General features: G+C 40.7%; 1 protein-coding gene across 8 annotated transcripts in view; it reads left to right on the top strand.

Moving 5' to 3' along the window:
• Nucleotides 1-13,650, top strand: part of CCDC88A (coiled-coil domain containing 88A) — a 148,053-nt gene that overhangs the window by 102,957 nt on the left and 31,446 nt on the right. For all 8 annotated transcript variants that reach the window (XM_075863047.1, XM_075863046.1, XM_075863044.1 and 5 more), the window contains exons 15-20: nt 714-1,784; nt 5,882-6,009; nt 9,755-9,896; nt 11,023-11,199; nt 11,541-11,702; nt 12,997-13,274. In XM_075863047.1, coding sequence (XP_075719162.1) covers nt 714-1,784; nt 5,882-6,009; nt 9,755-9,896; nt 11,023-11,199; nt 11,541-11,702; nt 12,997-13,274 — 1,958 coding nt within the window. The remainder of the gene's footprint in view (nt 1-713; nt 1,785-5,881; nt 6,010-9,754; nt 9,897-11,022; nt 11,200-11,540; nt 11,703-12,996; nt 13,275-13,650) is intronic.

Here is a 13,650-nt window from a genome sequence, read left to right as displayed (position 1 = left end):
AAAAACTTTTGACATGTCATAGTGACATGTCAGAAGTTTTAAATGGTGTGGATCCGAGCACTGAGACCCCCATCAATCGCTAATATGAAGCGGTAGAAGTGCTTGGGTGAGCGCTGTGCTGCTTTGTTTTTGATTGGCTTTCCTCAAAATGCCAAGTGGGCAGTGTACGGACTCATAGACTTTCTATTGAGCCCGTACACTCCTCCAAGAAAAGCAGAGAAAAGGCGATGAGAAACAAAGCGGCACATCGCTCACCCGAGCTCTTTTGCCGCTTCGTTATAGCGAATGGTGAGAGTCTTTCAGACACAAACCGATCAAAACTCCTGATATGTCACTATGACATGTCAAATGTTTTTTAAAGGTTTACTTACACTTTAAGTTTCATTCACACAGCCTTATTATAGATCTGTGTTGTACAGATCCATAAAAACCGTCCCCATAAAAATCTATGGGTACATAATGTAGCTCCATGTGCCCCGATTTTTAAACCGCGTTTACTCGTGGATACATATGGAATCCATGGTAAAAATCACATGGAGGCACCATATAGTCGCACACGTGCCTATAACTCCATAATGCGGAATCATAGGGACTGCTTGACGCTATAAAGGCTCTGTGTAACATATCCCATTTTTTTAATGTTTGTGATTACTACACTGATTCATTTTACACTTGAACCGAATACTGATCAGCATTCTGTTTTTGCCACTCAGATCAAAGGGCTTGAACAAGAAAATGAGCATTTAAACCAAACCATTGCCTCATTGAGACAACGCTCACAGATTGGGGCTGAAGCAAGAATGAAAGACATTGAAAAGGAAAATAAGATTCTTCATGAGTCTATAAAGGAGACAAGTAGTAAATTAAACAAAATGGAATTTGAAAAGAAGCATTTGAAAAAAGAATTAGAACACTACAAAGAAAAAGGCGAGAGAGCAGAGGAACTTGAAAAGGAGCTAAACCGAGTGGAGAAAGAAAATGAACATTTACAAAAGAAGATAACCAGTTTAAACATTGTCTGTGAAAAAACAGAATCCTTAGAACAAGAAAATTTAGGTTTAGAAATTGAAAACAGAAAACTAAAGAAAACTTTGGATAGCCTCAAAAACCTCAAATATCAGATGGAGTCGTTGGAGAAGGAGAACAACCAACTTGAGGGAGAGAACTTGGACCTGCGAAGAATTGTGGAGTCACTCAAAAGCACAAACATCAAGGTGGCTCAGCTGGAGCTTGAAAACAGGGAACTTGAAAATGAGAAGGAACAACTGAGGAAAGGTATGGACCTCATGAAATCATCCTGCAAGAAGATTGAGCATTTAGAAGTCAGCTACCAAGGACTAGACACCGAAAACCAAAGGTTACAGAAGGCTCTAGAAAACAGTAATAAAAAAATCCAACAGCTTGAAAATGAGCTGCAAGACCTAGAAACAGAAAACCATGCATTGCAGAAGAACTTAGAAGAGTTAAAGATATCCAGTAAGAGATTGGAGCAGCTAGAAAAAGAGAATAAGCTACTGGAGCAAGAAACCTGCCAGCTAGAAAAGGACAAAAAACAACTAGAGAAGGAGAATAAAAGGTTACGTCAACAAGCTGAGATTAAAGACATCACACTGGAGGAGAATAATGTGAGGATCTCAAATTTGGAAAGAGAAAACAAGTTACTTTCCAAGGAAACAAGTGCACTTAAAGAGTCATGTGCTAGACTGAAAGAACTGGAAATCGACAATAAGGAGCTTGTTAAAAGAGCGACCATTGATAAGAAAACCCTAATAACCCTAAGAGAGGTAATAGAATTGTTGATTAAATTATATTCAAGGAAAAATCGGTACCTTCCGTGAGGCAGTACACACAGTATCTCACACAGTCAACCACAGTCCTACCCTGAACTGATGAGGAGCCACAGCTCCAAAACCGTGCTGTCTAACCTGAGTTATGTTTCAAGGCTCTTTAAAGGCTTGAATACTGACTTAGGCCCCATGCACACGACCATGCCCCTAATCACAGTCCGTGATTACGGGCACGGCCGGCCGCTGACGGCAACAGACAGCCACCCGAATTTTCGGGCCGTGCTCCCATATAAAGTATGGCAGCGCGATCCGTAAAAAGCAAAAAATAGGACATGTGCTATCTTTTGCGGAGCCTTTCTACGGCACGGACACCTTCCCGTAAATATACGGGAAGGTGTCCGTCGGCCATAGAAATGATTGGGTCCGTAATTACGGACGAAATCTACGGTCATGTACATGGGCCCTCACAGTGTAGCCATCAATTGGTAGTAGTAAAGACACAGTTTTATTCCTTCTGGAGGAGAACTATTTTGCATATACTTTTTGCCAGGGAGCTTTGCTTAAAAAAAAAAACTCCCTAAGGCCCCATGCACACGACCGTAAAAAACCTCAGTTTTTGCGGACCGCAATTGCGGTACGCAAAAACGGACCCATTCACTTTTATTGAACGCGGACACCTTTCCGTAGCACTACGGAAGGGTGTCCGTGCCGTGGAAATGTTCCGGGAATTATGGAACATGTCCGTTCTTTTGCATTTTGCGGGCCGTGCTCCCATACTTTGTATGGGAGCACAGACCGAAAATGCGGCTGTCAGTCGGCGGCCGGCCATGCCCGCAATCGCGGGCCGTGATTGCGGGCACGGTCGTGTGCATGGGGCCTAAGGCCTCATGCACACGACCATATTTTTTCCCTCCCGTAAATACTGGCGTAAATACGGGTCCTTGGTCACACGTATTCGACCCGTATTGCACCCGTATTTACGGGCACGTTTTCGCTGCAAAATTACACTGCAGTAATCGGCAGCCCTTCTCTCTATCAGTGCAGGATAGAGAGAAGGGACAGCCCTTTCCGCAGAAAAAGTAAAAGAAATTCATACTTACCCGGCCGTTGTCTTGGTGACGCGTCCCTCTTTCGACATCCAGCCCGACCTCCCTGGATGACGCGGCAGTCCATGAAACCGCTGCAGCCTGTGATTGGCTGCAGCGGTCGCATGGGCTGAAACATCATCCCAGGAGGCCGGACTGGAGGAAGAAGCAGGGAGTACTGGGTAAGTATGAACGTCTTTTTTTTTACAGGTTGATCTATATTGTGATCGGTAGTTTCTGTCCAGGGTGCTGAAAGAGTTACTGCCGATCGTGTAACTCTTACAGCACCCTGGACAGTGACTATTTACTGACGTCGCCTAGCAACGCTCCCGTAATTACGGATGCACACACGTAGTCACCCGTAATTACGGGAGCCCCATAGACTTCTATGGGCCAGCCCGTGGCGTAATTACGGCCTGAAATAGGACATGTCCTATATTTTTCAACGGCACGGGCACCTTCCTGTAAGCATACGAGGAGGTACCCGTGGCCAATAGAAGTCCATGGGCCCGTAAAAACGTGCCGTAATTACGGCCCGTAATTACGGGTGTTTTTACGTTCATGTGCATGGGGCCTAACCCTTTGCTAGATCTCCGCAAGGAGAATCAGTTCCTTGTGTAAAACGATAAAAAATAAATAAAAAAAAAGGGCTTCCATTTTTGCAGGTAAGAAAAACACAGAAAAGATTCTGAGATTGTAAGGCCTGGTATAAAGCTTATAAGTTAGTATTTGCTGGCTGGTGGTCCTCAATGAAAAAACTCCCTCCATACATGTATTTTCTTAATTTAGTAAGGAAACATTCTGGATTAAATAGAATTACTGATTTAAGGGACGCTGGGAGGATCAGATTTCATGGTTAACCAGAGAATTTTATTCACTGACAACTGTTGTCAGTTTTTGTTATCCGACGTTCATCTTTTTAACACACAGCTGTCTTCTCTTATTTCATCTTCAGTCTTCATGATATTTAAAAATATCATACTTATACCTATTGTGGGGAAAATAAGATAGTAAATAATATATATTAGAGGAATCAAAAACGTTTTTGATACCGGTTGTATAATGGGTTACATTGTGAATACAGAATACATCACAACTTGAAGAAATTTTCAGATTTCCAATCATGCCTCAGCTATTAGTCCTAGCGTTTTTTTGCACCACAATGGAAATCCCAAGTAGATAGATAGCCAGAAGACTTTATTCATCCCCAACGGGGAAAATATTATATTACAGAAAAAACCACGGTCGTGTGCATGGGCCCACTGAAATTAATATTTGCGGGTGAATTGCGGCCGCAAAAATGCATTTGTGTGCATGGGGCCTTAGATGTTAAGGAGTCTCTGTCACCACATTATAAGTGGCCTATCTTCTACATAATATGATCGGCGCTGTAATGTAGATTACAGAAGTGTTTTTTATTTAGAAAAACGATGATTTTTGATGGAGTTATGACCTATTTTAGCTATTTTAGCTTTATGCTAATGAGTTTCTTAATGGACAACTGGGCGTGTTTTACTTTTTGACCAAGTGGGCGTTCTGGAGACAAGTGTATGATGCTGACCAATCAGTGACCAATCAGCGTCATACACTTCTCCCCATTCATTTACACAGCATATAGTGATCTTATTATATCACTATGTGCAGCCACATAAACACACTATAACGTTACTGAAGTGTCCTGACAGTGAATATACATTACCTCCAGCCAGGACGTGATGTCTATTCACAATCCTGACACTTCTGTAGCGTCTCTGTGATATTTACAGCAAGGCAAGCGTAATCTCGTTTTAAATGACAGGTTACATCATAAAAGATGTACATAAATAATCACAGACTTTTTTCTATATGTCCAGGGGATCCACTTCCTTCTCACAAACTTCAGATCAAACCTGTGCCAGGCTGTAAGTCAGCATGAGGCCTCCCCCACAGCTGTTTCGACACGCTATGCCCTGGCCCCTTTGTAAAACCCAGTCTCCCATCCATCTGCCAGTTAACAGCATTATTACCAGTATATGAATACCAGTGTTCTCTGTTAGATTTTTATAAGATTGTTCGTTTTACCTGCAGACTGATTAACGGTGTGGGCAAATATTTCTTCTGTTTAACTTGCAATAACTTGCACATTGATATCAAGGTTCTTATAACCCTCTTGGTGAAAAACGCTGTACATGTACGGCACTGGCGCTTTGTAGTTAACGCTACATGGCCACACCATCTGCAGCGGGTGTCAGGAAAAATCGAAAGGTTATGGCTCTCGGAACGCAGTGATGAAAAAACAAAAAAAATCGTTGTGTCCTTATAGCCCCAAATAGCTAGGGTTCTTAAGGTGGTTAACCAAAGATTAGAAATTTTTTTGACCTGGATTAGAAAAAATGTTCCGCTTTTTACCCAGAAATATTGTCGTGCAAGTTCATGGGCCTCGTCTGGTATTCATGTGAATGGGGCTGAGCTCCAATACCAGACACAGCCCATGGAGTGGTGTGGTCCTGTTTCTTGGAAGAAAAAAGAAAGCAGTTCCTTTTTGCTAATCCTAGACAAGCCCTTTAATGTATTCAATTAGTAGCAATCACTGGTCTTCAATATGAGGCCTTTTTGTAATTTGATATTAAAGAGGTTGTTTGCTTTTGTACGCTCCTGTTTTGTTAGAGCGGTTCCCTGTCAATAAGATATCAGCTGTAATCTGTAGTCGAATTTGTCAGCAAGTGTTCTGTTTCCTGGCAGTTCCAGAAGACAGGGGAAATGAAGCATGGAACAGTTTTCATTGAAACCAAACACCAACAGCACCCTGACAGAATCCATGGACTTTAATGGGTTCTGTTGGGTTTCTGTCATGGTTAACATCATTTTATCGGACAAAATAGTGCTGTATGCTGCGATTTTTTTTATGGAATCGACAATGGAGGTTCATAACAGAGCCTCTAACCCAGATGTGAATACAGCCTAAGATGTACTCTAGGGAGCAGCATGTTCCATGCTGAAATAAAATAACGAAAGTGTTTAACTGTTTAGGACTTTGTGAATGAAAAGTTAAAGACACAGCAAACTAATAATGAGCTGGAAAAACTAACCCATGAACTGGAAAAGATTGGACTGAATAAGGATCGTCTCTTACACGATGAGCAGACTAATGATGCTAGGTAAGTACATCCGTTTTATTCTAGTTTGACAACAGTATTGAGTTTGAAACACATTGAAATAAATAGAATCTATTGTGATCTAGATATATCACCCGCAGCCTATATTGCATCTCTGTGCCCATAAATTTACATGTGGGCACAAACAGATTTTTTTCTCATTGATTCTGGGAGAATCCATCAATAAAATGGTATCAGGCTCCACTGTACTATACTGCACTATGGATATATTCTGCTTATAGGGAAGGATATGGTACCTAATGGAGGGAACATTTGGTGGCATACAAGTGCCTATGGGTTAGTAATATTGAATATAAAATCTGTGTGCTGCCATACAGGGTCCATAAACTTTGCATTGCCATAGGCTTAAGCCCTAACACCTTAATACCTCCACTGTTCATTAAAGAGGACTTGTCGGCTCTCCTGACATTTGTTACAGATTGGGCGGGAATATTGAGGTGCGCAATCCATGAGTGGAATAAAATGAAAACCATAATAAACAAAGTAAATCAAGTAAATAAATGGGCTACTTCAGGAACTGGTGTAGACGTATTCAGTCATATATGACCCTTGGCGCTCTATCTGTTGTTAGATAGCAGTCAGCCGACCTTGTAAATCATACAGTGTCAGAGAAGTATGTGAGAACATCTGTTATTTGGGGATTATAATTTCCCAGTTTCAGAGCTCCATATTTTCAGCCTTTTATTTAGTGACAGGGTCATTGGGTTACTTAATGAAAAGTTAGCTTAAACATAAAAGCAGACTCGATAATTATATGTAGTTCCTGCTGCTTTCATGTATTCATTCCAGTCATACCAATGGTGGCAGGCGAAACTTCAGATTGTTCTTTACCAATATAGGATGTTTGTGAATAATAACACAAGAGATTTTGGACTATAATAACTAGACACTTTTAAACTATTTGCATGTGCTGGTTAAACGGCTATAACTTTATTCATAATTTTTACACACAGTATTTGCATTTCGAAAATTATTGGGCTATTTGTGTTTGAAAATAATTGATAAATTCAGGACATCATTTATTTCGATATAGAACATGTCTTATCTAGGGGAATTCAGTCAGGGCCTGCGTTTTAAATCCCTTTCAGTGGAAGTTTTTTTTTTTATATTGTTAGTAATTTTTTTCTATTACTTGTTTTTACTTTTTTTTATTACAATGTATCACATGACCGCTATGATTTAATAGCTAGGACCAATAGTGAGATTGGTACTGCTGCGTGCTCTGTTGTATACACAATACTCATTTAGCGCTGTATATCTATCGATCAATAACCTTTAATAAATAAAGCAGTTCTAGTAGTGAGGTTTATTTTATTACATTTTGAGCTTGCCGTTGCATGGAAACCTTAGAAGACTATATATATATATATATATATATATATATATATATATATAGTTTACATATAGAATTACACTGTACATTTCTTATCATTACTAATCCTGAGTTAAGCCCCTATTACACCGGACGATTTTGGCCGGTGCAGCAGGCGCCAATCAACGAGACAGTTCGTCCCCATACATTATTATCATGTCGGCAGCGTGTCCCCCTGTTTACACAGTGAGATGTGCTGCCAACAACGATAATATTTAACTTTTTTGAAACTATGCGATCAGCAGATGAATGATCGTTTGCTCGTTCATCTGCTGATCGCTGCTCTGTTTACACAGGAAATTATCGGCAACGAGCGTTCTATGAATGCTTGTCTGCCCGATAATTGCCCAGTGTAAAATCCCCTTTAGTCTGCTGAGGAGTGTTTTCTTATGTAGCAGAGGGGCCTTCAGGCCTACTCAGGCACCACGACCCAGGTACAACGGCTACCACTGCAACCCTTTAGTCTTTATTACTATACAGAGCTGAATTCACATGACTCAAATAAGTAGAGTCGTGTACCCCTTTATGTCCCTTACCTTTAATAAAGCAGACACTGAAGCAGAGTTGGATTTTAATGGCCACAGCAGCCGTTTATTATCTTAAAGAGGCTCTGTCACCAGATTATCAAATCCCTATCTCCTATTGAATGTGATGGGCGCTGCAATGTAGATAACAGCAAAGTTTTTTTTGTTTTTTTTAAAACGATCATTTTTGACCAAGTTATGAGCAATTTTTTATTTATGCAAATGAGCTTTTCAATGGACAACTGGGTGTGTTTTCTCGTTTTACCAACTGGGCGTTGTGAATAGAAGTGTATGACTCTGACGAATCAGCGTCATACACTTCTCATCGTTCCCACCCAGCTTCTTTCACTGCAGACACACAGCATGACGTCACCCACAGGTCCTTCAACCTTGGCGTCGGACAGAGAAGATACATGGGCTCCAGCCGTCCGAGAGTGTAATATGCTCGTCTCTAGGAAGTTTACTATGCTTACCTGCACACGGTGATGCTGCTGCAGATTCGACTGTACTCTCTCGGACGCATGGAGCTGATGTGTCTTCTCTCTTCCGATGCCAAGGTTGAAGGACCTGTGGGTGACGTCATGCTGTGTGTCTGCAGTGAAAGAAGCTGGGTGGGAACGATGAGGTCACCCACAGGTCCTTCAACCTTGGCGTCGGAAGAGAGAAGACACATCCGCTCCAGGCGTCAGAGGGTACAGTTGAATCCATTACATAATCTTGAAGGGTTTTCCAACTAAAGTAAGTAATGGCATATCACTAGGAAATGCCATTCCTTAATGATCATGAGGGTCTAACTGCTGGGACCTCCACTGATTATTAGAATGTGTGGTCCACAGTGCTAGTTAAATACTATGGCTAATTCAATGATTTCCGTTAATTGCGCTGCTCCCTGTCACGTGCTGTCCAGGAAACTATAACACTACTCCATTCACTTGAACAGAGCTGTGTTGTAGCACCCTGCCCGGCAGCTGGCTGAGAGTGCCGCTGTGCGGGAGAAATTCCGAAGGGACCTCTGTTTATTTGTTCGGCAGGGGTTCCAGAGATCGGACCTTCGCCGGTCAGAAGGTTATGGTAAATGCTAGTAATATGCTATAACATTCCAAGATAGAAATAATGACCTACTTTTAATGACTACTTAATTTCCCCATGAAAATAAAATAATACCACAGGGATTTGGGGTAATCATCATGACGAGATTTGTGTTGTGTGGACAGCACCAAGCAAAGACGTAGCCCTATTACAGATTAATATAGCAGCAAGGTCTTAGACTGTTCTTAAAGACTTATTCCATCCTAACTTTTACTTGTTTTTTTATCCAATGTGTTTCCATGTCAGCTGTGCATAATCCTCTTTTAGATGTGGACAGACAGGAGAATGTAAGCTTTCATGTGTTCCTGGTTAATAGTGCCAAAATAAGTAGAGCTATAGTGTACACAGGCCCAGCGCCACGGGGGCAATTGGCATGGAAATCTTACAGCTTTGCAAATTGAGAAGGAGAGATGTTGGGTATAAATGAATCTGCTGGGCTTGGTCGGCTGCGAAATTGACCTTTTTTTGAAAAAGTGCAAGAAACAAAAATACATTTAAAAGACACAAGCCCTGTGCCCTTGATGGCTAATACAACATTATAATCAATAGACATATTTCATACAAATTTGCATTACTACATTTAGTTTAGGATTTGCTTCACCCAACTGTATTATTTTTAACTTCTTTGTATATTGAGAATTTTTTTTTGCATATGACGCTCCCTGTCTGAGTCTTGTGCAGTCAGACACTAACTTTGTATCACCACTAGAAGAAGTTAACAAGCATCCATGTTGTTAAGCAGCAGGTACAAGCTCCTGGAGTCAAAAATAGAATCAACCTTAAAGAAGTCACTTGAGATCAAAGAAGAAAAAATTGCTTCTCTTGAAGCTCGGCTTGGAGAGTCTGCTAATTTTAATCAACAACTTCGCCAGGAACTGAAAACTGTGAGTATATCTTATGCAAACTTGCCAACAGTGACGATTTCCGCAGGGCTGTCCCATGAACCGGACTCCAAAAGGGGACAATTTGTCCTAAAAAGGGTGAAACAGGACAATTTGTGGGGTGTTCCAGAGCAGAACTCGGGACGGCTTAACATATTCCGTGATTCGGAACTCAAATGTTGGTAAATATGTTGCAGATTTCATGCAAAGCCTAAATCCTATGTAGTGTAACATTATAGAGCTAGTCAAGAAGCCCCTATAGATTGCAGTTACAGAAGCAGTACTTCTTAAAGGGGTTCTCAGTTGTGTTCCGTACATTGTGCTGATCCACGGGAGTCCCGGAGGTCTGACTCTCACCGGACAACCTCTTAATTAATTTAATATAAAATAAATCATCGTAAGGCCTCATTCAGATGTCAGTAGTAAAGGAGTTGTCCAGTCCTTAACAATTGATGTCCTCAATATAGGCCATCAATATCTGATCAGTCAGGGTCCGACTCCCGGGATCCCTGCCGATCAGCTGTTTTGAAGGCACCACAGCATTTATAAGAGGGCTGCTTCCCCTTCATTCCTTATCTGCTCATACGGTGAATCGCCAACATGCTTGTAGCGGCGGTTCACAGTATTACAGCCTTCTGTAATACATTCTATTTAATGTTTTCAACTCACTCCTGGTTTTCGCTTACAAATATTGAAACAAAATACTGCCCAAAATACTGTTGTCTAACGTTGTAATTCACCTTTTTACTTCTCTCACAGTATTTCAGCACCGACTATCATAGGCTGATGTAAAGCTCTGCTCGTTCTGAGCCTCCTGGTGCGCCTCTTAAAAAAAACTTGGCACATCTCACTCTGACGCACATCGGTTTAAAACTGGTGTATAAAACGCCAGTCTTAATAAATCTCCCCCATTGTGTCCTTATTTTTAATTCCTATATAGATGGCACAGTAAAGTATATGTTTTACAAGCCATCACAATTGTTATCATTGTGACGTAGCGTAAAGAAGAGAAGACAAAATCTCATTCAAGAAAAAGTGTTTGAGAAATAGAAATCGACCACCTAGATCGCTGTGTAGAATCCAATGCACATCACAGATTTTGGCTGAATAGATGTTATTTTTCCTTCAGGTGAAGAAAAATTATGAAGCGCTCAAACAGAGACAAGAAGAAGAGAGGTTGGCACAGAGCTCTCCTCCAAGGCTTGGGGATGACACTGTTCCTGTGAATAAATGGGAGAGGGAGAGCCAGGAGACCACCAAGGAACTGCTGAAGCTCAAGGATCGCTTAATAGAAATTGAGAGAAATGTAAGGCGATGACTGTGATATTTTGGGGTGTGAATATATTCGAGAAAGATTATTGTGAAATATAATTGTATAAAATAATGATTATATACAATTCATGGAGCAGCTGTCATGGTAACTGCCATAATAAAATGACGCTGGGAGATGGGGGTGCTTTGCACCCACTTAGTGGCTATAATAGAGATGAAGGGGGTCATACACTTGATGTACACATCTGAAAGCAGCCATTGTATTTTACTGATGTTTACTATTATCTTATTTAGTAGGTTAGTTACATCCTGATATATATTAATTTCTTTATTTAAGAAACAACGTTTTTTTTTTCTTTTATCTTTCTGTTTCAGAATGCCACGTTGCAGGCAGAAAAGCAAGCCCTAAAAACTCAACTGAAACAGCTGGAGACACAGAATGATAATTTACAAGCTCAAATCATGGCTCTTCAGAAACAAAGCATTTCACTGCAAGAGCAAAACACAACTTTGCAGACTCAGAATGCTAAACTTCAGGTAACTGGTAACCAGCGCTGGATTTACATCTCAGGAGTTTGTAGACACAGATTGTGTGGCACCTTCGGCCCTGTTCACACAGAGTTTTTCTCAGGCAGAAAAAAATCTGCTTCCGAATTCCTTCAGGAGGCAGATTTTGAACTGCCCGTGCTTTTTTTTTCCCCCCAACGTTTTTGTGCTGCGTTTTTTGCCCGCGGCCATTGAATCTAATGAAAGGACTGCTTGCAAAAAATGCAGCAAAAAACACTCAGAAACGAGCACCGCAGGTTTTTTCTGCCTCCCATTGATTTAAATGAGAGGTCAGAGGCAGAAGCAAGAAAGAACATGGTGCTTTTTTTTCCGCGAGAGGCCAGAAGCTGCCCGGGAAAAAAACACCTCTGTCTAGTATTGAAATCAATGGGGGATGATTTCGACCAACTTTTGGCAGTGATTCCGATGTGGTTTCCGCATTAAAATCGGCAACAAAAAACTCAGTGTGAACTAACCCTTATACTACATCAAGCATGGCTTTAAAATGGCTTTTACATAATAAAGCAGAACATTGCGTCATGCTTCTTCCAACATCTAGCACCCTCTGCGGTCATCCCCATGTCCTCTAATTCCCACAGCATCGTAGGTGTCTAAATTAACATATATATGCATAAAAATGACATATGATTACACACTGTACAATATATTCATATATCAATTACCCATTAGCAGACACCCTCCCCTAGGTCCGACTGTAGACAAAGGTCTATGGTGCCTGTAGGTAAATCCGGCCCTGTTGATAACTATATATTTACAGTAAAACAAAAGGAATAAGATACAGGTAAAGGGTCATTGTCGTTTTGTTCTACTTCTGACATGTCATAGTAACATCTCAGAAATATGTATCGGTTACGTCTGGGTGCTTAAACCCTGGCACTTTTTGGCTCTTTATCAGATGTTTTCAGATTGCCCCTCCAGAAAATGCCTACGTAGTGCGTGTTATATTGTTATGATAAAAAATACTTAATGTTCCTATATAATGAATATCACCTCTGTCTAAACAACCAAAATCAAGGGATACTTGATGTAAATCCCATCACAAATAATATTCCTTTATTTCACCTTGGGACTTTATATGCATAAATTAAGAACCTCAAAGTTAAGGGGGTTGACCGACCTTTAATAAAACCGGGACGTAGCCTCCAAATAGCTTAAAATAACAATTCTCTCATTTCTGGTGATGTTCCATGCCAACTCACATCATCACAGTGGTCAGAAAGACCCCTTTAGATTGAATGTTACCTATTTAATTCTTTGTCTCCAGGTTGAAAACTCTACATTGAACTCACAAAGCACCTCACTTATGAACCAAAATTCCCAGCTCTTGCTCCAGCAGTCAAGCTTAGAAAGTGAGAATGAATTTCTAGTGAAAGAACGGGAAGAATTGAAATCCATGTATGATTTATTGGTAAAAGATCATGAGAAACTGGCACAGGTCCATGAGCGCCAAGCAGCAGAATACGAATCCCTTATTTCTAAACATGGAAACTTGAAGTCGGCTCATAAAAATCTAGAGGTGGAACACAAAGATCTTGAAGACAGGTATCTCTTTTTCAATACAGCACTGTTCTCAAGGCCAAGTAACTTCTATCTATTTTGTGACACCAGGCAGGAGACTTATTACCCAAAGACATGAATATGAAACATTGCTGGATGACCGGGAATGCTGAACTATTCCTTATAGTTTATAATTCCCGATCATGCAGTTACTTGCAGTGAATGTCCACCATCTTTTTTTAAGCTAAATATTTGCAGAATTCTACTCAGAGTATTATCTCACTATAGTGATCGGAGCTTCATATTTCTGATCTGTAAATCTACTGTATAGTGTTCAATAAAAAAAAAAAATCTGGTTTCCTGCAGCCACCAATAGGGGTAGCTTAGGAGCTAAATGCATACGGTTTATACATTGAACTCA

Source organism: Rhinoderma darwinii, chromosome 4 (assembly GCF_050947455.1).
Source record: "Rhinoderma darwinii isolate aRhiDar2 chromosome 4, aRhiDar2.hap1, whole genome shotgun sequence".
Taxonomy (NCBI): domain Eukaryota; kingdom Metazoa; phylum Chordata; class Amphibia; order Anura; family Rhinodermatidae; genus Rhinoderma; species Rhinoderma darwinii.
The sequence above is the reverse complement of the archived record's forward strand: the minus strand, read 5'-3'. Positions and strand labels throughout refer to the sequence as shown.